The 24,837-nt window shown below is 38.7% G+C and overlaps 1 protein-coding gene across 2 annotated transcripts in view; it reads right to left on the bottom strand.

The window, feature by feature from the left end:
- DNAJC13 (DnaJ heat shock protein family (Hsp40) member C13) overlaps window positions 1-24,837 on the bottom strand; it is a 57,754-nt gene that overhangs the window by 31,485 nt on the left and 1,432 nt on the right. For both annotated transcript variants that reach the window (XR_011139723.1, XM_068935606.1), the window contains exons 2-21: window positions 19,228-19,308; window positions 14,827-14,902; window positions 14,187-14,336; window positions 13,776-13,817; window positions 12,386-12,586; window positions 11,011-11,217; window positions 10,841-10,936; window positions 10,588-10,679; window positions 9,665-9,831; window positions 9,475-9,554; window positions 9,216-9,385; window positions 8,272-8,371; window positions 7,899-8,006; window positions 7,180-7,335; window positions 6,260-6,316; window positions 4,814-4,935; window positions 3,589-3,664; window positions 2,499-2,594; window positions 2,204-2,347; window positions 163-245 (exon numbers count right to left, since the gene is read on the bottom strand). Coding sequence is in view for 1 of the 2 variants with exons in the window: in XM_068935606.1 (XP_068791707.1) it covers window positions 163-245; window positions 2,204-2,347; window positions 2,499-2,594; window positions 3,589-3,664; window positions 4,814-4,935; window positions 6,260-6,316; window positions 7,180-7,335; window positions 7,899-8,006; window positions 8,272-8,371; window positions 9,216-9,385; window positions 9,475-9,554; window positions 9,665-9,831; window positions 10,588-10,679; window positions 10,841-10,936; window positions 11,011-11,217; window positions 12,386-12,586; window positions 13,776-13,817; window positions 14,187-14,336; window positions 14,827-14,902; window positions 19,228-19,295 (2,291 nt within the window). In the remaining variant the exon portion in view is untranslated. The remainder of the gene's footprint in view (window positions 1-162; window positions 246-2,203; window positions 2,348-2,498; window positions 2,595-3,588; window positions 3,665-4,813; window positions 4,936-6,259; window positions 6,317-7,179; window positions 7,336-7,898; window positions 8,007-8,271; window positions 8,372-9,215; window positions 9,386-9,474; window positions 9,555-9,664; window positions 9,832-10,587; window positions 10,680-10,840; window positions 10,937-11,010; window positions 11,218-12,385; window positions 12,587-13,775; window positions 13,818-14,186; window positions 14,337-14,826; window positions 14,903-19,227; window positions 19,309-24,837) is intronic.

Genomic DNA, 24,837 nt, shown 5'->3' with positions numbered 1-24,837 from the left:
TTGTATTACATCTTTTAGAAGTTCCTGTTATAAAGTACCTACACCATTTCAAGGCAGATAGTAATTAGAAGCAAATCATGGCAACTCAGCACATATTAACCAAAATATCCAGCTACATCTCAACCTGTATCAGAGTCCACCATATTCATTTTAAGGTTTTACCTGTAATAGAAGAGATCCCAGTTTGCTTCTATTTTTATTCTTTGCCTTCGTTTCCTTAGTATCACTGGCTTTTGAATAATATTCTGCAAAAGAGTCAAGTTTAAGAGATGATATCAGATATTCTCCTTTTCCCCCTTTTTAAAATAAAAACTATTCTAGTATTCCTTCAGAAGCCACACCTTAACTTAGGTCTCATTAATAAGTTCTCCTTTTCTAGTAAGTAGCACACTTCCACAAGTGTTATTTACACCAAATAAAGTTAACTCATGCCAGAGAAACTTTCAGCTGCTTAACAAGTCATTTGTTTTAGAGTGAGTTATCTCTCACTGATAAAAGCTTAATTCCCATCACCATAAGCACTCTCAGGAGTGCTAGCAAGGCTGACTGTTTGAGTCAATATGTTTCAATAGTCTATATTTCATGCATACACCAGCCACGCAACAAGATAGTACTTTTCGCACCAAGCTAAACTCCAGGCAGAGCTAGGCTTGTCTTTCAAGACAACACGACTAGCAGCTCTGAAGCTGATGGAGGGGGAAAACCCACACTGGGACTGGTCTGCTCTTGGAAGGAAACTAGAGCAAGTCACAGAAACAAGTCACAAACCTGACTTGGCCACTGAAAGGTTCCCTGGCTTGCTCAAGCAAGAAATCAACACAGTACTCTAGATGAGATATCACATGCAGGCAGGCAGAAGTCAGAGCAACATAATCCACACAAGTAGCAGAGGGATATAGACTCACCATATTGTTTCTGTCCTGATTGTGATTGGGAAGTTGGAAGAAAGAGAAAAGGAATATTTAACAAGCTACAGCCATTGAAGTACTCCAGAGTGGTAATAACAAACCTGCTACAACCCTTTCCAAACTACACTTACATGTATTCTTAGTGTCAAATTCAACAGCTCAGAACTCCACAAATAGAAAAACAGTTGTTTAAACCCAGTATCTAGACAGGATGTTAGAAAAGGCTACAGCCCTTCATACTACAAAACATCCTGCAGCACTATGCAAGAATCAGATTATTAACAGACAAACAATTAAAACTGTGTTGGAGAGGTGAATTGTCATAGGTACTTTGTTTTGAACCTAGTTCACAATAACGTCAGGAGAGTTATCTGTCGAACTTCCACACCAGTCTACCTGAAACTTAAACTACACTTCACCAAGCTGAAGTTTTCCTAAATTTAAGTGTATAGATACATCAGAGCAAGGGCAATAAAGACAGGCATGTACAATACACTGCAATCCATTGCTCTTCTCATCCTTCCTTATATACAGGGAATTTTTCACCTCTAGAATGCATAAAAAAAACTGAGCTTAGTCAGGTGACTAAGGAAAGTAAGGAAACCCCATGATTTTTGTTGTCATGCTATGTATCAAAGGACACCAATAGTAAGAATTCAAGTGATCCCTGAGATATCCTAGTTGCATCGGACAAAGACAGTCACTTTTATCACTTTGATCTTAGCCTTCATTTCGTATATAGTCCTATGCTGTAATTTAAACACTGAGATACTGACTGCAGCTTCTAAAAAAATTCAAGTGAATTATGACATGATTAAGAAATTCTATTGTTGAAAATCTAAGGCAGTACCAAGTTTTTTCAAGCAGGTTCCATAACTAAAATACCATTAGCATACAAAGTTAATATTTCAGATGCAAAGAATATACAGCTTCTCCTAAATACAGTTTGGAGGCTGTTTTTGCTAAGTTTCAAGTAATTTTCTTGTGGAGTAATCTTGAAAGAGATGCACATAAGCTACAGTCCAGTTTGAGAAGGTTGGTTAAAGCAAGAGCAAGTTAAAGCTCAAGACATAATGCATCCATTGGGCTACTTTACATTCTTATTAGAACTCATTTCTCAGCCAAGATGGAGAGGAAAATAAATTCATCCACAGTAAACAGAACTGTGGGGTCTCACAAATCCCCATACCTCTACAACCACCTGAAGTCAAAAGGAAGTTTGACAGTGACTAACAAATCTACTTCTCTACATTTAGAGTCAAATTGCTGTATCAAAGAGCTTCAAGTACTTTTACCTCTTTTTGAGCTATGCCCATTCTATCCCTCCAGTGCATCAAGACTAGATCCACCTTCTCTTTGGCAAATTTTTCAACTTCTTTTGCAGCTTTTCCAGCTAGTCTCTGCCACTCTGGCACTTTATTAAACTTGCCATACTGATCCTGCAGAATAAAACCCATTAGTAATTTACAGTTGCATTTCAATTAGAATGTTTGAGGCAGATCAATGCAATATCTAAGTAGCAGTATTAGAAAAGCTTCCAAGACTATACATGTAGCAAACAGAGGTGATAAGACAGCTACATTTACTTACAGTTGCAATTTTTAAGTTATCTCTAACATGCATCCTATCAGCATCTTTTTGAGGAACAGGATCAGCACTGTCGAGGTATGCCAGCAAACCTGGTGGCTTAAAAATTTAAAAGCAGTGTCAACACATGGTTTAATGGAACAGAAACCATCACATCAGGCAACATTAAATACTTAGAATAATAATTCTGTTTTGAAATCAGCAGCTTTGTTTTTGTTAATGAAATGCTACAACCCTCAACAGAACCATCTCACTAAGTGCACAGAATTAGCTTCAGTGCAGTGGAACTCTTGCCTACATTTCATTTTTTTTAAGGCGCATGTAATGGAGCTAAAGACTGCAGGAAGAGAAGAGCTCAGTAATAACGAGGAGGATAAACAGTAGAACTCTAGAATCCACACCTATCTTCTCATACAGATTGAGTGCTGCATGCAACATAACAGCTAAGATGGTCTAATTTGACCAAGCCTTCAAGAAGACAGTGACCAGCATCAGAATAGTCTGCTCTGCCAAAAGGGCAAGAACTGCTATTTTGAATCTAAAAAAATGGTATTCCTCACCCCGCCCCCAATTTAAGTATTCCTTACAACATTACTCTGAACTAGCTCCACTGAAGCAACTTAAGCCAGAACTTTTCTGAAGGCTGCAAGGGTGAAGAGTCAGAAGCATCAGCTAGTACATAAATTTAGTAGTGTTATAAGCAACTGAAGTTGGATAGGCATAAAAGGATAACTAGAATTGGTGCCTTAATTTCTTATTAGCACTAAGTATTAGAGGGGTATTCTTTATCATATCCCCTGCACTGGTGTTCTTTCAATAAAGAAAGCAAGCCAGACATTAAATTCTGATTGCATCAGACAGCATTAAGGTGGTGAGAGAGTGAGTAATAGAATGCCATTTCTCAGAAGTCTTTCAGAAGTTTCATTCTAGCCATCAATACCCTTCAAATAGCAGGTGCCAGACTGCTGAGCTCCATGTTAAACTTCTCCCTCAGGAGGGAGAGAGGATGTTTCTACTACATAGCCTATTCCAAGTTCTGTAATATTACAGGCTGTCAGATTCTTTCCCCACTCCATATCCCATTTTTACTCACCAAAATACGTTTCAACAAGTTCATAGCAGTTTTGTTCTCAGCTGTCCAGAGGCCAACCAAATGTCTACTTAACTGCCTGAAAAAGCCAGTAAAATGAACAAACTGCAAGTTAATATTTTTAGCCGTGCTTTACCCACTAAACTTCTACCCTTACCATGCTGGCAAAATGAAGATGGCTACTTCAAGTGAGCAAGGGCACAAAGCATTAGATGGTTCCAGTTCAAGTATACACTTGCATGCTTTGAAGTGTTGCCTTTAAGGAGTTCTAGTGAAGTTAGTGGGACATTAGCAGCACATGCTTTTTGATCTAGACCCCAGAACACTTGAGCAATAGAGCAGAAACTAAACGTCTAATGACCAAGTGTAAATTCATCCAATCAATCTTAAACTGCAGTTAAAGTTAGGAGTCTAAAAGCTATTAAGAACTGTTAATTACTCTATTTGGAGATCAGTGATTGGCTAGGAAAGATTTTTGGGAACCTCCCTTCTATGTCAAAAAGTTTTCTGCAAACACTGTCACTAGGATTCTAATACTATGAATCAGAAAACCACTTAGAAATCTGTCATAAGTAGGCACAAACAGAACTAGCATGAAATCTGCAGTCATACTAGCTCTCCTCAGAGTGACATAGGGTGGCAACAAGTTTCACATATCATTACATTGCTCAATAAGGAGCCGTTTTTGGCTCCTTATAGAAGCTTCAGCTGCACATTCCTAATCTTGCATTTTGGAGGAATAATTTATCACTCCCATATCCTCTTCAGCGTGATCTCAGGCCCAGGCTCACAGCTCACGAGTTCTACTCACTGAAATTCATGAAGTGATTTCTGTATGAGGAGACCTTACACTCAGAAAATACAGGTGACCCTAACCGCATATAAGATGACCGAAGTGTACACATCAGGATCTACACAGTAGTAAAATGAGTTAAAGCTTTAGCAAATTTGACATTCTACTTTTCCTCTGAAGATTTTCAGGAAAAAGGAAAAAACTCAAGAACCTTTAATGAATAACTAACTGAAATCCCATTTTGGCAAAGAAAAAACATGAGTTTAAGTAGCTGCAGCCTCAACTGAAGCTTGTTTAGTTTAAGTACAAACCGAGTCCTGAGGAGAATCTTACCCTGAAGATTTGCAAGTTCTCCCTGAACTCTCAAAGTTTCTAATCTTATGTAGGCCATCACTTAAGACTTTAAGCATAATATATCAAGTGAGACTGACATACCTATTTGTAAGCATCCTCTGATCTGCACTTATTGTAAACATAGCAGTGTGCAAATGACGAGGTAAGGCACCTTCACTGAGGGCAAGATCTTGCATTTTGGTAGCAATCTCTTTGTCTCCTTCCTTTGGAAACAGGGCAAGATGATTACTAGAGAAAGAACCTTAGTTAGGCTGCTTTTATCTTAATCTACAGTTCTAAAACCATCTTGACCATCAACTATGTCAACTAATAGCCAAAAGCCAGAAGCTAGCGTGAGGGGTTTTATTTAGCCAGTTCTCAACTGCATCTGATCAAAGTTGTAGTACAGCCACAGACCAGAATATTGGCAATTATGCCTGTGAGGACAACAGCGGGGTAAGGTAAGACGCAAAGTATCTTCCATCACAGATTAACAATTCATTACTACATTTAGAAGTGCCACTTTTACACTGCACTTGCAAACTAAAGTTAAACAAAGAATGCAGTCAAGTAACTGCTTGCTGCTTGACTTTATTCAACAGGTAACATTGCTAAGAATCACTGGTGCTGTTTGGTTTAGACAGCCACATGAGTAAGCTAACCACTCAGCTGAGATGTGTGGTTGCAGTGAATGATTATGGTTGCAATAAGTTTTCATTGCATTTTTACTTGCCCGTGTCCAACTATAGTTGGAAGTGACAGAAGTAGCAACAAACAGCATAGCATCTTTTGGCTAACAGCAGCTGGTATACCAATGGGAACCTGCAGGCTTATAGTATCTCTATTTCAAGTGTTCATTCACTTCCATTCCAGGAAAGTACTAGATGCAATTCAGATGCATGAGCCATTGTGACACACTGAGGCAAAAACCTAAGCCCCTGAATTTCAACACAGGAAGCGTCGAGAGTCAGTTAGCAAGGTCACCTCGCAACAGTCATGAGTGGCCCGTTAAGTATGGACTTGGCCCATACATCATGGCATAGCTCTGGTATGGAAATTAACAGAGCCAAACCCTTGGTTGAAGCAGGAAGTGCGAGAACAGAGGCTGACATCACTAGCCTGCCCTGGGACACAGCTGCCTGCAAATCCCAGGCCCATTCTATCTGACAGTAAGATCCCAGGAAATATGGCCTTTCCTCATTGTGAGCCCTTCTTCAACATGCAGAAGTCTGGTTGTTTATCTTAATGGTATGTGGCTCAGTCATGTGCCCCAGAGCCAGCAAACCTTGACTACAATATGAAAACATGCAAGGCACTACCCTCATGTCTCAACTTGCATGCCTTCCAAACCACCCCCACCCCCAAGTGCAAGAAAGTAAGTTACTATATTAAAACACTCACAATTAAGCAGGTGTTCTGTTCCTTCCCTCCTCCCCCCAACAGCTAACGTAAGCATCTACTATTTTGGTAAGCCAAAACTGCAGTTTTGCTTTTGAAATAATGCGTGTTTAGTGTACTGTCCTAGGTAATGTTTAGGAAATGTCTCACCTCTATTATTGCCTTCATTACCAAACCTGCTCCTTTCACAATTGCCATAGAAGGGTGCTACAAGAAAGTTCATAAAATAGTTAGCCAAGTTCAAACTGAACATTAGATCATCTACGATTCAACTTCCTCACACTCATCTACACTGTTTTGACTCCAGCTCTGTGCAGGAAGAAAGACCTTTCAGTTTTCTGAAACCGAGTCCTAAGTCACAAGAAGAGTTCCTAGCATGCATCTTCAAATAAGATTTTGTCATGCAACTATCACCTGGACTACTTGGCAATGAAGAGCGGTATATCAAGGATGCTGGAATAGCGCTGGGGAAACTCACCGATACTGTCTGACACAAGCTGATACTATCCAATGAACAGAAGAGCATCCCTGTTTCTTCAGGTAGAAACCTTTTTTGGTTGTTGTTTTTTATTTGTTTTAAAAAGGTAAAATCCAGTAATTCTTACAGGTTTACTGTTTTCCTCTCAGGAAAGAATAACTTCAGAAGATGATAGGCTTCAGAGAGAGAGATCTGGGTATCTCCTGAATTTGGCTTAATATTTTACACTATATTTTAAAGTGTTTTTAGAAAAAGGTCTTACGCACTCAACCTCGGAATGATTCAACATATCATTCACTGTAGAAAAGCCATCTCAAAGTGACACCTAAGCTAAAGCAATAGGCCCTATAAAACTCACCAAGGTAGAAAAGGCTTCGGCACACTACCCACCTCATTGGGAGGCACCCTTTTGTCTTTCAGGAGAACAGTTCAGAGTCACTGACTGCTTAAGGCCTCTGATAACAGTGATCAGAAGGCCAAACATATTAGTAACACTAATATATCCTCTCCTTAAGGAATTAAGGTTTTTTTTATAAATAGTTGCAGGAATGAAATCATTCCTATTTCATCTAGCAAAAGTGTGAAATCTCACCTGAAACAGCTTGAACAGCGTTCGCCCGTTAGACGCCACCATTTCCAACAACATGTCAAACTGCTGCCCTTCAGTAGTCTCACTATATGGAGCGCACAAGGCAAATGTCAGGAAGTCCAAAAGCGAGCTAATTACTAGGGCACCTGTCCCATGATCCTGAAATTAGGAGAGGTATGTGATACAAATACAGCACTCCCTTCCCTGTCCCCACAAAGAGCACTCATTCAATTTCATTCAGTATTTGTGATGTTAAAATACTCTTCTTTCATATCACAAAATACTTTCTGCACACAGAAACTACAAGTTCAACGTATACCAGGGCACTGTCACACTCCGTGATGACAAAGGATTAGCTCCAAGAGCATAGTAGACACTCATGACATCAGTATGTTGCAAGCTACTTTCTAGTTTTAAGACCAAACTACCTATTCACACTATCCTTTCAGTTAATTGAATTTAACAGGAGTATCAATTTCCACATTAAACATGGAAACATTGCTACAGCAAGCGTCCTAAATTTCTGTAGTACAGACAGTTTGACTCTACCCTGTCTAGATCGAGCCCTGAGAACAATTTTCAGGGCCAGACACTGCTGCTTTCTTTGTGCTTTAATTCTAGGCACCAAGATATTCAATGATATAGCCAATTATAATATAAATATTTTCACAGTAACTAGGCAAAACATTTAAAGAAGCTATCTATGTCATAGTCTGACTTACCACATGGGAATTGAATTTTTCTAGCAAATTTTCTAGAAACTTCTTCGAAGAAAGGAGGGAAGCTTTGTTCAGCTGCTCCTGCCTTAAGTCATAGTCATCATGCATGGGCTATAAAAAAAGAAAATTTACAGTGCAGTCACATTTCAACCCTCAGTTCTTAACAGCTATAGTCCCCAGCTATACTGCTGGCAAATAGTGAACACAAGACCGTGGATATCACATCCTATTTCAAATTCACCACGAAACCACTGCCTTACAAGTTATTTCACACTTGAGCACGCTGCAAGTTAACTCGCAGTCCCTATTTCTACTTTGTTCAATAGTCTGAAGTTCACATATCCAAGAGTGATATATACTGCAATTTAATACTTACACACATAAGAGCACACAGCATATCAATGGAGGCATGGGTTACTCCATCATTGTTCCTTTTGAGAGCTTTTACAACCTTCACTCCTAAACGTTCCCGAAATCTTTTGAAGGGGTAGGGGAAGCAAAAAATATCACAATTAGACAAAACAGAAGTCTTAAAATTAAGATAAAACCCTGCCTGCATGGTATTTAGCAAGTCAGAATTCGGAAGTCCGCATTAGTCTGAGATTCTTTGGTAGGAACACATAATATTGACTTCACTGTCATCGATATGCTGAGAGCACTTTCACCAAGTTCACAGTAATATTTGGGTAACTAGTCATTTAGTACAGGGCACTACTGACACCTTCCCCCTGTAACTTCCAAAGGCCTCAGACTTAAATGAATTACTCTCCATAGCATTCAGTTACACCATAGCCAAGGTCAGAAGCACTCCACAGAAAGAATTTTCCATTTTCAAGATAACATAAAGAAGCAAAAACTGTTTAGTGCTATCCGATTAAGACATATCTCAAGAAGCCAGTCTTGAGAGGAAATCTGTCCTTACTATAGGAATATAACTTAACTTTCTAACATCAAGTTTTATCTTGTTTAGAGCAGAAGTTAATGGCACCATCTTACTTCAAAAATGATGAACAGCCTATTTCAAGGAAGGCCGAGTTCATTTTACAAAGGCTTCTTAAAAAGTCTGTATTTGGCTTTTAAAGTAGAGTATTAAGCAGTGACAAAGAATTAGCTTTACAACCAAATCACCACTTGGGATTCTCAATTCACACCAGAGCCTCACTGCAGCCTCATAGTACTGAAAGCGATATTTACATAGCCTTCCGCTCTTTTTCAGAGGTGATCCTTAACTCAAGTGGTCAGCTTTAGAGATCAGACATCAAAAGTCCCAAAACTCAGTTTTTACCTAATGCTTCCAAGCTTGGATGACGTCCTACTTACTTTGGAAGCTGAGTAAAGGCAAGGAAGCCTGCTTTTGAAGCCACTAGTCGTCTTACTGCTTGGAATTGGCTTTCAAGCTCTGCATTAGATGCTGCAATATCTCCCTCTTGTGAGAGTAATGCTGTTATGGCATTATTAATCAGTTTCTCCTTATTTTCAGAAAATAGACCCTAGTTTTTTAAAAAAAAAAAAAAAGAGCGCTATTAACACCTTTATGTTAACAACATCATAACAGGATGGGCGGAGGATTTATTCTTACATCTTGTGTCACTGCATGCAGTACCCCACTGTAGGAGATGTTAGCATTGAACCTGAATACAGCATCTGCAAAGTTGCCATCTGCAGGAAGATATAACAGAAGAGTTGAGTACACAGTGTCTGATTAAGAGTTACTGGATATTTTAAAAGAGCACTATAAAGTCATACAAAATCATGTAGTGTCAGCTTACTTGGAGGAGCAGCCAAAAACCTCAGATGAAGGCTCTCTACTTCTTCATCTACAGGCATACTGAGTAATCCCCAACGCTGGCCTTTGTGCGTGGAGGTCATTTTCACACAGACATCCCTATTACCAGAAGCTCTCACTCCATCCAGCAAGCTAGCTAAGAGAGAATCTCTGGGTTGGGAAAAGACATACCAATAAAATTTAGGTCCCCTTAGATCAGAAAAACAATCCAGAAGAACAAACAAAAATAGACAGTGGCAGAAATACTTAGTATCCTCTACCAATACTGAAATCAACAGCTACCGCTCCAGAAAGTTAGCAACTTTTTCCTCCAGTGTTGCTTTACTCACTATAAGAGCAGAGCTGCCTTGCACCAAATATAGCCAGCTGCAGTCTTTCACTAAAGAGATCAACTGCAGATTATCTGTGAATAAGTTACAGGTTGTGAATCAGTTCATCCCTGTACCTTCTGCAAAACCTCACTTAGCAGGATTAGACTGCATTACAGCTGCATGTGCACTCAGACTATTCTGTTGGTTGTTTTAAATAGAATCAAAAAAGACTAAGCCATGCAGACAGCTCATAGGATTTATAACCTCCACATTTCCACGTTAATTATGCTCTCTTTCCTTCTCTCACATAGAGTGCATAACCAAGCACAACAAATGCAGAAGGACCCTGCCTAGGAGAAACAAGCTGTATGCAACTTCAACACCATCATCAGAATCCTTCTAAACCTTTAAAGTGGGGATGAAAGTACAGAGAGAGATTTAGATCTCGCAACAAATCAAGATTTGTAAGTGGCAGACCACTAGAATAGCAAGGCTTTGAGTTAACACCTGCAAGCCTCAGAATTTAAGGAGGTTGAGAGATTAAGATTGGAATAACAACTTCCATTTGAATTTAACTCATATGACCTCCAGTTACCTTTCTGTTGAAGAATATTTCCGGATTTGTCCTTTAATAAATTCAATGGTAAAAAGCTGTGGATTTTCACAGTCACATACTATTGCAAAGACCTAAAAGAGTCCATAAGAGAGAAGAATCATGTTCATGAAGCTGCGCTATTTATGTGCTCTGCAGATTGAGGCCATCTTATGTACGTTATCAATTTTCTACTATTATCATATTTTAGAACTTCAAATTGTTACAAGTAGCATTTAGAAAGGTTGCCTCTTACCTCTCCTAGAGGTTTCAAAGTTGCAATGTTATAGGTAGCTGGATCCCGCTCAACTAAACAAGTTTCTGTAAGAGCTAGTACTCTCTTCACAGGTTCCTTAAAGAAAGGACATGTTAGAAGAGAGAACACTTGCACTCAAGAACCACCATGTATTGATTTGATGCCCTTACCAAGTGTCTAGGCGTTATTTTTTGAACAACAAACTCTGCTAAAGATGTTATAGATTCATCATTGCTGTATTTCCCGAAGCGAAGGTTCAAGTATTGCTCAAATTCTAGAGATTCTTTCCTTATCCGCAGAGAGATGCCTATGAAGTTGCCAGCATGCTCTATTGCACTTTTGATAATTTCTTCCCTTTGCTCAGATGCAAACAGGTGCTGCAAATTTTGACAAGAAGCAACAATCAAGAAGCTATATCAAGAAAATGACTTTAAAAGTATCACATGGTTAAGTCCTTGAACCATTGTCTTTCCACTGATGAACAATAACTTGCCCAAGCGACACGTTCCCCTCCTCCATTATATACCTGTCTAACAGTGGAGAATCTTCTTAGCTGCTGGGCTTACCTTTGCTAAGCGTATGGTAGAAAGAGAAAAGTGTATGAGATCGGCTATTGAGTTTATATTACCATTTCAAAAAATCTATAGCAGCTATTCCTAAAGAATACCCTGCTGCACATTAGCAGGCCTTTAAAGTAAAGGCCTGCATGACCTGTCTGCCCACCCTTGGCAACAGATCCTGACAGCCTGGCAGGAGTAAGGAGCCAGAGAGTATCACACTGACAGGCCCAGCAGCTATCTGCAGGGCTGCTAACCAGCCTTGCTGGGCAAGGTTAGGGCAGCTCTAGAAGACTTGTCATGTATTAGTTTTAATCCAGAGAAAAGCATGCCACAGTACAAAAAGAGGAGAAAAACTGATCCAGAAAACTGATTCATGTTTTATTCAGTAGTGATTGAAGTAGCTACTTAAACTACTAAGCATGAATACCTATAGCTCTATTTCAACTACTTGCACTGTAGTGCATAGAAACCTATTTAAAATTTTTATTCTAACATTACACTGCAGCAAGTGCTTCCTCAAATGAGGCTACTGTATCTCAGATCACATGCCTAAAAAGGGGTATCACCTGTGACGAGTTTATCCCAGAACAGAATTCCATCAATTAGATTAACAATGCTGCCTGCCACTGGTAACCCTGAGAATTGTCAGCCAACCCACACCACTCTGTGTGCAGGGTTGCACTTATGTTAGGAACCCAAACATAAATAACTGATATTTACAAAAAAATTACAAATTACAAAAAATTACAAAGCTTTTTTACAAAAAGCAAAAAGTATACGTTCTTCTCAGCCATGCTTTAACTAGTTTCTTGTTGCTGTGGTAAGGAAAGTTTAAAAGCCATCTGTAAGCCATGAGCCAGTACCCACCACTGAGTTCCAGAGATACGTGTATTTTTATGCTCAAATCATATTGAAGCTTCATTACTGAATATAATACAGCTATATACCCTAACAGTCATGCCACAATTATGTTTTCAGTACTCACCAATCTACTAAATCCTCCATAGAGGATACAGAAACCTCCCTGATAGCCACCAATATCAACAAAGCCTTCAATATTTCTGTAGTCATAGGAGCACAGGACTTTATTTGTTGCAGGATCAATTTGGTCAATACCTCCAGGAGTCACTTCCAGAATCACAGATTTCCTTGCATCACTCCAGTGATGTTTATAGCAGTTGTACCTCTGTGAAGAGAGCAGCTTTTAGACCTCTCCACATATACTTCTCTATTACACAGCAACTACAGTGGTGTTGTTTTTTTTTTTTTTTTTTTTTTTAAAAACCTCTAGTAAGGAGCATAGGTGTAAAGTTCAAAGAATTATAGCATTTACCTCAACGCTTTGTGGATAAGAACATTATAAATCAAAGTAGCTATCTACTGACAAGGAAGTCATAGTAGTCAAACTTTAAACAATATCTTTCTTTTAAAAGAGTAACAATCCCAAGACAGCCAACTCTGAGGCAGTAGCTTTCTCTTGCTGCAGAAGAAAGTCTGCAGTCACAGCATATGCACAACTGTGATTAGACAAGAAGCATCTATTGCACAAGATGCTGTTATTCAGCTAATCAGAAATAGCTTAAGAAAAAACTTAGTGTGCAAGTTTTCCTTCTCCTGCAGTCATGTTCCATTATGAATAATGCAGGTTTACTGCAGTCAGTAAACTTAATGGACTGTTCTAGACTGCAGAAAGATAAACCGATCCCCCATGTTCCAGCAAGTATGCCTATGCTCATCACTGAAGACTTATTCTATGCAATGCTTTAAGTCATTTTAACTCCTATCATATGTGACCAGGAAGTCAGTAGGCTTTTGGTATGATAGCTGAAGCCCATAAGACATAAAACCAAGCTCTGTACTTTATTTGGTAATAAGAAAGGCAATATAGTAAGATTCAGTAAATAGCAATTTTTTTCTTGACTGAGCTCAAGAAACTCTGCTGGGAGACAGCATTCTCATATCAAGAGATCAGGATGTTATGCAGAAAACTATTTTAAGTTAGAAAGTAAAGTGCTGGAAATACTAAAAGTTAAAGAATGATTAAAGCTTATATTCCTTTTTCTTTCCTCCAAGTAACAATTTCATGTAGCAAAGCCCTTTATTTCAAAGGTAACATTCAGTGTTTACACACACTGGAGTGAAGCTCAGGCCAAGTGAAGAGAACTCAAATACTCTATTAGAAAGGTTTCTACTCCTTTTGAATGAGCTCTCAAGTTCCTCTTAAAGAGAGGAGACTTCAGTTCACATCTAAACTTAGAAGATCTATTTCAGGTAGTGCATACAGCACAGGTACAGCTTACAAGAACACTGTGGAAATTTAAGTCTTTAGATCACTTTATTAAACAACACATGATCCAGACAAGCCAAATACTTACCCGTCCTGTGATTTTTCCTTCCGAGAAGTCTGTTCTGAATCTCTGTTTTTAAACAAAAGTTAGCCAGGAATGAATATACATACTATAGCCAATCTATCCAGAAAGTCTAAGTTTAAGCTGACACTGTTTTAAATGACTTGGACTAAGCCTCCTTAAAAACTCACCATTTCTCTGCAATATAATAATTCCTAAATTGCTAGTAAAGCTACAAATACCGAATCACATACCAGTTGCTGCAACTGACACTAGATCAAGCACATCAACATACCAGCTCAAAACACAACTTGTTTTTTATTCTTTCTTTTATGAAAGAAAGTAAAGTATACTGAACTTCTACAACTTGTAATGACTACTGAGTACTCACTGCTTGCTCAGAGACAAAAAAAAAAAAAAAAAAAAAAAAAATCTTACCAGTGCTTCCGTAAGGAGTTCTGTTCTGTGCTCTGTGGAAAACTTAAGAGTTTCAGACTTCTTTCCACTCCCTTTCCGAAAAGTGAGGCTAAATTCTGTTCCTTGTCCTTTTCCAACAGGAGAAATACTACAGATATCTCCATAAGGCCACTAGATAATTCAAAGTAATTAGGTCATATTAGTAGCTTTAAACGCGAAACTCCTTGTCCTCCATTCAAAACCTCAGAGTACCTATAACTAAGTTGCTGTAATAAGACAATAGCTAGCACACAAGGCAGTTTTTGCAAAGTAGGATGTTCAGGTTAAGTGAACATCCTGACTCCCTTCAGGGACAGGGCCTCAGTGATCAACCTTATCCAATCCATTCAGAACACTATGTCCAATAGCAAACTACTATTTATTGGCCAATACAGACAAACTGCCTGGAAGCATAGAAACCTCTTGAATATCTGTAGTATTAAGGAAGGCAATACCAGTTTTCTGTTATGTTTCTTTTTGTAGCAATTGCCATTCTTTGTTTTCACCAAGATCTTCCTAGAGCTGGTAGCTTCTGAAAACAGAATGCCACCACCCACTTTGGATAGTGAACAGAAGTCAAAGCTCTGAATAGCTTTGAAGTCTGTTCAGAGAAGATAGTTACCTGATTTGTAACTTCTAGTGTGTTGGGATTGTATGTGGTGACAGCATGGGTTCCAACTGAAAAGACCCTCTTATACCTAGAGGATACAAGAATATTAGTTTCAGAACAAGACAGAATCCTGTCAAACTGCAAAAGGTATGTTAGGATACTATAGATTGATTACCGTTAGGAAGTGACTATGGAATTTTTTGGTAAGTGTTTTGCTTGCTGTTTACCCTTATGACATGTTAAGCTCCTCTGTTCTATACACCAATAGGAGACAGAGGTGAAACACCATTAAATATACTTCCTCAGGCACACGTTTTCCTAGGTTTTTGGCTAAGCCCAGACTGAAAACTCTTGAAACCTGTAATGGAAGGTGCTACCAACACAGACCAGAATAACTTCTAAAACACCCACTACACAGATGGGTGAAAGAATTCCAGCAAATGCCTCAGACCAAAACTGCAAGCTGACTTACATAGTTGATCACAATACTGTAACAAGTCAAAGCATTACTATGACCAACCCCCTCATTTCCTAGACATGATTTACACAGCATCCCCTGAACCAATTCTCTGTAATGAGACCATTTAAGTTTTTTGAAGCAGGGAACTTTGCAACTAATACCTGGCATACTTGAAAGAGGAGGTACTCGTTATTAGTCCCTTACGATTTGTACAAGGTTCTTGTTGTAGGGCACTTGTTCTGGAAACAGTCCTGCCCAGAAAGTCAAACCAAAATGGGAACACAAACCAGCACCAGTCACTCTACCCTGATGGAACAGGGCCTGAACATAGAAGCCTTTCTTGAACCTGAACTAAATTAAAACATTTTGGCTAGATGTCCCCATTAAAACTGATTCAGTGTAACAATTAAGTTTCTCCTTCTCAGTACATCCTGGGTTTGCTAGGGAAAGAACAGGACAGGACCAGCCAAGCAGATGAATAACTACTTTCGATCTGTGTCATACTAGGCACTGCATCAAGAAGCAGGTCTTCTTCCCTCTTTCTCTGTATTCTTGTGTTGCAGTCCCCTCTCTCACTTGCCGGATGTGCAGCACCAAGCCCTCAGTTCTACATGAGGTCAGATTAAGCATTTCCACAAGGGCTGCAAATACAATGAGAATTTTCATGGGCTTCAGGTAAATTACTGCTGATTGACAGGTCTTCAGAACTACTCCCTCCTGTTATTTGGCCTGTTCTTCCCTCTCTCATTTTAGGAAGGCCAAGAGTACCAGTCTGACAATCAACATCACAAACTTCATTCCCTATATTTGAAATACCATAATTGAAAATGGTAAACCGGTGCAAGCTCAAGCCATTCTTGGTCCAGACAGGTTTAACTAGGAATCCAAACAAGCGGTTATTCTTTTGTTCAGAGCTTAGAAATCCTGTAACATTAAGTGACCTGCCACGTTAAAGATGTTCGATGTCCTATTTATTTTTTTTCATGGAGTTGAGCTTTTTATGTTTAAGACGTTATGTGTAAATTGATATTAAGATGCAGCTCAAAAGAGGTATTAGTAATGAAGCAGAACATTTGCAATTACTCCGGTTGCTAATAGCTATAACTATACTCAGATTGTCAAAGAGTACTTCAGTTCTTTGAATACAAGAAAAGACTTCAGACAACTGATTGTTCCTTCTCTCCTCGTTGCACAATTTAGGCGGGTATTCTGCCCTTTATCTGCTATGCAAACAAGAAGCCAAACTTGTCCATGCTGTTCTAAAGAATTTAGGCTTATCACAAAGTACTGCTTCAGGTTTAATTTACTGACTTAGCATATTGAAGAACTTCACTGTTCTGTTGTTTAAGAGGACTGTACAGTGATAGCAGATAGTTGAAGACCTACTTCCAAATGTGACAGCCCCATGCGTTCCCTCCTACACACACAGCACTAGCGTTTCAAGATGCAGGAAGCATATTTATTATCCAGCATTCCTAATGTTTGACCCAGTAAGGAACGCTGGATAGAAAAGCAGATTTGTCGAGTTCTCATTCCCTTCATCTTCTCCCCAGGCAAATTCAGGAGACTCAAGTTTTGCTGTGAGAACAGAAGAGGTTTAGACCATGTGCAAGAACTGACTTCTAAACTTACTCTTTACCAGATCTTCACCTTTAAACATAAAGGCACATATATCTCCAGGCTTATAAGATTCTACCATTGATTATGTCTCAAATGACTCTGCAGTAGAGTCTAATGCCAGGCCGTTTTAAGAATAAGAATTTGAAGCAAAAGCCCTCTCTTCCCATTAAAGAGGCTATTACCTATGATTCACTAGTTTCTTAGAAGCACTGCTGAAGTCAGACTTTGCAGGTTCATCCTGATTAAAAGTGCTAGATACATTTTTTTTTCATACTGCCACACTCAAGGGAATAAAACAGCGTTAATTAATTTTATAGAACTACAGAGGCCTTAGCCTCATCTGTACTACTCTAAAATACTGTAGCTGCCATGCACACAGCCCACACTCAGCCAAGTGCTAATTCATATGAAGTCAAAGCAGTGATTCAGGCCCATTTAGCACTACACATTAAGCTACTGGATTTTTAATCTACAGATGACACTGAGAATGTATATATAGCAGTAAAAGACTTCTCAGGAATTATGTTCAGTGGCACAACAGAAGAGATTCATGTTATGAGAAGTGTGTGACTTAAATCTCAGTTCCAGACATGTGACACTACTGCTCTGTGTTCAGAGTGGACTTTAATACTCAAATACATACCTAGTAAGAGCCATATAAGCTTTTACTGCAATGCAGAAAAAGGCAACTACTCACTAAATACTTCTCCCTTCATTAAGTAAGAATGAATAACAATCTCAGTTTTTAAAGAAAGCCTCAGTTTAACACTTAGTTTCCTTACTAGAGTGCTACCATCACAGTTTAAGATCATCTTATTCCATCTTCCTAGTATCCTACGTTGTTTAATGGGAAGTATTGGGCACCCTAGCATTGGACAAGAGAAGTAATTTGAGTACTGTATGTGAGAACTGTATATTTAACTGCACTAAGTGGCTAAGTTTTAGACCTACATTTTAGACCCACCATATTTGTAGGCTCACCAGAGAAGCTTCAGAGGGAAGGACAGGACATTTTCTATTGACAGAAAGAGAAGTTAACAGGGAGAAACTATTTTTAACATTCCCTCCCAAAACAGTATTTCACTATTATTGAACAAGACCATTTACTTGCACCTGTCCACATAAATGCCACGCGTGGGATCTTAACTCAGATAAGACTTGATTATCCAAATATCAGTTAGAATTCCAACAAAGTAAACTAAGTATTTATTTCAAGTCAATACTTTCAAGAGTCTGTCTTGACAGAAGTAGTATTTTGCCCTTGGAGACAACAGTTGCTCAGTCCACTCTGGACTTTGAGCTACCCAAAGCATTAGTTTCCTGCTGTTAAAAAAGAGAGACAGGGAGCTCTTTGGTTAGACACTGAAGCAAAATCATGGTTCTTGGAAGCACAGTTGAGAAAGACTTGTGGCTGCCATGCCCACAATCCCTACTTCCTCCCCCAGTATTCCTAGCCTTTGACAGGAAGGATTCCAGGAAGTATCAATAGACCGTTACAAAAAGCCACTTTCAACTCACTAGCCAGAAAAGAGTTAGACATCACCTTTCTGTATAGTCAGTAGACTACAGCAGTGCTTGCACTCTTGAGGTACAGACAGCATACCTTCTTTGTTCTGCTAATGTTTATGTAGCCAAAAAAAAAAAATAAAAATCCAGCAGTTCCACAGCATCACTATGGATGTAAGCAGCACCCAGGGCAAGGATATCAGATCAGCACAAAAATTTAAGTGAAACAAAATGCCTGTGAAGCCTCAAGTGGTACCTAACAGCTGACTTCAAACATACTATAACAGAGACTAGTTATGAGAGTTTAGTGGATAGTCTTATTTAGAAATTCCCTACCTTTTGCAGACAGAAGCACTGGTGAAGACTTTTTTAGATCTAGGAGAACTCATTAGGAATGAAGTACATTTCTAGTAATATAAATCTTCCAAATAATCTATTATATAACTGCTAGATATATGCATGGACTAATGACCCTCATCTATTAAAGTGCATTAAGACACTACTCCTTCAAATAACCTTTTCCAGAATGAAGCATTTCCACTTTAAAATTAATACTTCATGTTGTAAGATCAAGAGAATTACAAGTTGAATAAGCCAAGTGATCTATTCCACAGTTTTAACAAAGTGTGAGAACCCATGCACAGAGACAAGATGAGAGATAGTGTTTAAATTCCAAATTGATGCTTCTGTAGATGCAGTCCATTCAGAGACTGAGCAGCAGGAGCTTTTAGCTCAGTTTTTATCTAATACAGGAAGTATGCAGTTAAATCCAGGAACGGAGAGGAGAAATTCCACACTAAATATTGGAAAAACCTTGAAATACTTACTTTCCCCTCCATGAATGTTTTGTCGTGTAGAAACAAGCAAGATCTCTATTTTCCCTAATTATATTCATTTTGTGCCAAGACCTGAAAACAAAAGACACCACCTGTTAGTACTCATTTTCATTTAAAAAAAAAAAAAAAATCAAAGTTTAATCAATCATTATCCTTCAAGAGGAGACGACTCTTTTAGCTTTACTTAGAACTGACAATTAAAGCAGTGACTGACTATATCAGGAATATTTCTGTTCAGCAGACTGAATGCATGGATTAACTGCTTGAGGAGACAGATAAATTATTAGTTTCTCATTTATTGGTACACCAGTTACTCTTTAACAGTATTAAGTTATGGTAACTTAATCCCCAGTATTTGCCACATTATTGCAATCATACTACTTTCTCTGCACCTTTGCTTGTTAAGATGCAACTGTATTTTACAATTCTGTAACATCAAAATGATTCAAATAGAGAGCCTATACTCATAACCCTAGCTAAGCCAGATTCCTACTGCTGTTTTTTAATAAACAGCAATGAGAAAGTTGGACAGATAGAAGAGCTTATTTTCCAATCTGAAATGGAATTTGAAGTTGAGAAACCCACTTACTGACCAAATGTTATGATTCACAATTTAAAAAAGCTCAGTACCCTTTTCTATGGTGTTCATGGAATTCCACCACTGACATCCTGACATGCTTAATTCACACATGAATAGCTATTCCCTAAATACATGCAGGAACGTACTTAAACTTGCCCACAACTGCTTGACTGGATCTTTGCTCCAGGAGCTGTTGAATTCTGAGAAATGCTTCTGAACCCTAACACTGTCTTCCACCACTGCAATTGCTGAATGCCAAGTACCTGAGAATCAAGCTTCCATTTTGCTTCACTTTACTTTTATTACCTATAAAAGGTACTTAAGTGGAGATACCCAGATTCAGTTCCAAGGCTAGCAATCGCCACGCTTGGCATTTATTGCTACAGCATTTTTTTTTTTTTTTTATTTCTGAATGTGCCAAAATAAGCTTCCCTGCTCTTGATTACTCTAACTGGTACTACTGTCAAGTTCACACTATTGATGTAGTGGTGTCTCCAAAACATCACAAGCTTAACAAAATAGCCCGCAACAACTCACACTTCCAGCTTGGTAAAGCAAGGTTAAAGTAATTTAATTTCACTCAGAGTACCCTACTAAAAACAGTTAGGCTACAACCCTGACTATTTTTGTGTTCATACTACTCTAGTTAATTTGGCAAAATGAAGGTTTCTCGTTCTGAGATAACATTACTGGTCGTTCACCTCACTGCTAACTTCCACCCCCTACAACTTAAGTCTATTTACTTTCTGAGCAAATGCTGTAGCAGTTATCTAATCATGAACATGAAGAATGCACAGTGTGACTGAAATGAAGCTGAGAATTCCTTCACTCACATGAAGGGTCAAGCACAGTTATCACTACCTAGTGAAGAGGTTTGTGTGCTGTTTCTGGAAGAGATTTCATGTATTTCAGGGACTCAAATTTGAGTCCCGTTTTCAGACTTAATACCCCTCTGACCTCTGTCATGAGAGAAATCTCCCATATCCAGCTTCGGGAGCAGAGTTTCTTAAGGGGTTAAGATCTTCAACAGCATTATTAAAGTTCTCTACATCCCTTCCTCCTCCATTTAAGATCTGTGTTGTATTACTAACTAATTCATGTGCAAGTATCAAACAGTACACTCATAGTTGCACCACCACAATTAAGTTAGTCTGTCCAAATTTCACAGAGCTTTCTGTATAAGAGTGCACTGCCATTCATTTTTGTGATGTGAAGTTATCTTTCTGAAAAAGCAGCCAGGTACTTATTCTTAATAGCTCCCTTTTAAACCAGTTTTGACACTCTTATGACTAATGTATTAGTAAGTGGAATATAAGCTTATAACAGGACTGGCTCCACTAAGTATTGGTTTTGACCAGCTCTGTTAAGTCTCCCAGACCTGAACACCACCTGCTCTATAGAGTATTTAGAGCAAGATATCCTCATACTTGCAGAATAAGCATGTAACATCTAGTCTTAACAATACAGCTCTGAGAAATACTCGGTTATGAACACCTACCAGCAGCCTCCACTGGTTTTATGCCAGCATCTCACTAGATTCAGGATACCGCTACATGAAGCATAGTACATGCCACGGAAGCAATACAATCTGCCACTCTTTTGGTTCAGACTAAAACTATGAAAACCACTAAAGTTTGATGCTTTAGTAATCACTGCACTTCTGGATAGTGATTGTAACTGTCTCTCCCACTGGGAATACTATCAGACAGGCAAAATATCCCCCAAATTAGCAACAATTAATTCTTGCATATATTTTCCTGCCATTTAACAGAGAACATGGCTAACAATAGCCTAGTGTTCTGAACTGCTATGTGGAAGTTCAGCACTCATTTTCTTTGCTTGCACAGCAGAGCAAGATGAAAGAGTTTAGTTCATGCCACTAAACAAAGACATTTTAGAAAAAAGAAACTGAAAGTTATCTTCCTTTACTCATTCTTGCAAAATAGTGTGTGGCAGGACTCATACTACAATATCCATAGTCATGCATATTCTTTCGAGTATCTGAGATGCATATCCATTGATTCAGCAGAACACACATCAAGTTTTATGATTAATCAAGTTTAACCATACTCTCAGTGGTTACAGTAGCTCGCTTAAAGATATTCACATTTATCTCACAAAATAAGACAGTCTTATGATTATCATTATCTCTTCTGCTTGTATCTAAAATTCCATGTTTGTGTCAAGTCAGTCAACTTTTTAAAGTTTGACTCATACCTCCATCCAGGACAGTTAGGTCCCATTTTACATTAACATCCCAAAGCAGCTGATAATAGGCAAAAAACCCCCCACAAATTTGGAAGACTGTTGTTATATATTGTAGTACAGCTCCTGGGTATCCCATATTCATGGCTCCCCAAAGGTTTAAAACTACAGAAACACCTACTTCTGTTTACTTTTAATCAGACTGCAAGCAAAAAGTACCAACTGAAAGTTGCATTTTATAAACATGTTTCATCTGACCGAGGGAAAGGGATGTTGAAAGCAAAATATAGGCCAAAAAAAATGTGAGGTTCCCGCAGGCAAAATATTGTCCATGACTCACAACTTGATTTGGGAACCTATACCTAAAGCAGTCCCTGATCTCCCGGATAATTTAAGATAGCTTTTCCACAAGGCAGAAGTTCAGTAATATTTTTCTATTTGATTTTTTTCTAGTACTGTAAGGGGCAGTGGAATAACTTCTGGGGGAAGACTGGAAGCTGCACTTACTTGTACGGCACATACCAAAATGAGCAACCCTTAAAATTAAAGAATAATGAATTGCTGCCAGGATTCTCTGTCTCAGAATTTAAGATACATGAATAGGTGTATTACCCACACACAGGTGGGCTCAACTCAAACACTTTCCTGTTTTCCAGTAATTTTGATCATAAGAATGTGGGGGAAATACTACCTGAGAAACCAGAGTCTGAGAAAACAGAAAGGTAAGTCACAAAAAAGCAACTTTGCAGAGTTCAAAGTGAAACTGTGACATTGTAGACATCAAAGCAATAGGTATAAAATGTAGTTACTTAAACTAAATGATCGCTTCATTCATGAAGTCAGAAGTTTAGATGCTGGCTCAAAGTTTAGTGCAGAATTCAGATCAAATTTTTTCCTGAATGGATTATTCCTATGCTATTAGGCATCCTCCATAACTTTCCTAGGTTAAGGTAGCACTTCAGGACCCCAAACAAGATTATTATCCTATTCCACTGTCATGATTTTGGGGGGTAGGTGGAGGGGGGGGGGGCAATAACTTTCTAGGAAGGTTGTACTTCAAGCTGAGATATTGTTTTTCCCAAGAGAAAGGAGAAGATATACTTACAGGATAAAAATAACTAGGGAACAACTGTAAAGCAGCAAGAGCAGGGCACTGAAAAAAACCCCAAGGTTCTGTTGATGTTTGGTCCTACATACATACTCGAGCATAAAGTTCTAGAAACTGACTGCCAGTCATTCGCTGTAGCTTTTAAACATTCTGATTACTATTTAAACAGCCTTTTTTTGCACTGACGTTTTTTAACTATTTAAGTTTTATCTACCTCCTTCCCAGCTGTGCCTGTTAATTGACAGTTTTGCACCTTCACAGATAGATTCTTTTTAAGTAGCATTAAACCTTCTCCTCTGCCCTGTACAGTACCCTGTTCTAAAAGTACTATAGCCAAATTAGCTTTGGAAACAAATTTCTTCATCTCTTGTGCAGGAACTCCTAGCCATTTGAGGGGAGAGAAGAGGCCCATCCAGCTCTTCAAAACAGCATTAGTGAAGGCTGCCTCAGTGACTGCAGTATCACTGCCTTTAGTGCTTCAGGATGCAATTCAACATGACATGCTGAGAATTCATATCTTGCTACCACCAGAAGCGATGGCGATATTAGTGTCCATTCCTCGGCTGCTTACCCCCATTCCCTCACCAAGGACCAGTACTGAGGACCACTGGATTCATCTACATTCAGTTTTTCTTTTCTGTTGCATTAGTTTTCTTCTAGATCAGGGAACCAAACTGACTCACTAGCTAGTCTGGCAAAGACGGTTACCCACTAAGGGGGAAAAGGAGCATTCTTTTCAGGAACAGCGTAGCCACCTTGCTATATTTCTTCAGAGCAAGGTTCAATTCCACGTATTAGTCCTGAAGAAGGATTTTATTTTTTGGCCTGAAAAACATATATATTTTTTGGAAGTAAACTGAGGGATGAAACAGTTGAAAGTTCAACACTCCAACTCATGGTTGAATGCCAGCTGAAGAATTATTTTTGTACAAGTCAGAAGGCTTCATTTACCAAGCTTCAAACACATAAGTTAAAGAAAAGTCACTTGCTCAGTCTACTGAAACATACAAATCTGGCCATTAAGACAGTCCCTGGAGTACAAGGGAAAAGAATCTGGAAATATCCAATGATTCAGTCCCTTAAGACAAATAAGTATTTGGAAACTATGATGAAGACCACGTGACATCAGAAAAGCAGTGATACATACAAGATAAATAATTTAAGTGTTATTTCAGAAAGCCTAAAATGCCAGGTAAAGCTCCTGGAAAGTCTATGCTGCAGAGAAACAAGCTCAGCTTTGAGTCTCCAAACACTTAGAAATTCATTAAGTAGAAAAGCCAGCAGCAATAGTGGAAATAAATCAATAGTATTTTTGGTTAAGTGTTCTGGCATTTGGCAACAGTAGGCAGGAATTAGACCAAGATACATATCTGTACACTCAACCAGGCTACAACCAAGCATAGCTCAACTGTAACACTGGCTCTGTTATTTTCAACTAAGTCAGGGAATGTTATGCTGTTTGTACAGTAGCTTCCTAACTTAGGTCAAAGATGAAACTAGAGTAATTAGCAATCCCTGGGACAGCCTTCCTCCCTTTCTACACATCTCAGTACATGCAAGTAGCCTGTTGCTGGGGAGACGGTCTAACTGCAAGAAGCAAACATTTCTATTTCAAAAGATCTTAAGTCCTAAACCCAGGAACATTTTCCAAAATGCAGTACTACTTAATTGGTGCTAAGTAGTATGAAGCAGAGCAGCTATCTGTGCA

This window comes from Struthio camelus, chromosome 2 (assembly GCF_040807025.1).
Source record: "Struthio camelus isolate bStrCam1 chromosome 2, bStrCam1.hap1, whole genome shotgun sequence".
NCBI classification, from domain to species: domain Eukaryota; kingdom Metazoa; phylum Chordata; class Aves; order Struthioniformes; family Struthionidae; genus Struthio; species Struthio camelus.
This window is presented reverse-complemented; position numbering and strand designations above follow the sequence as displayed.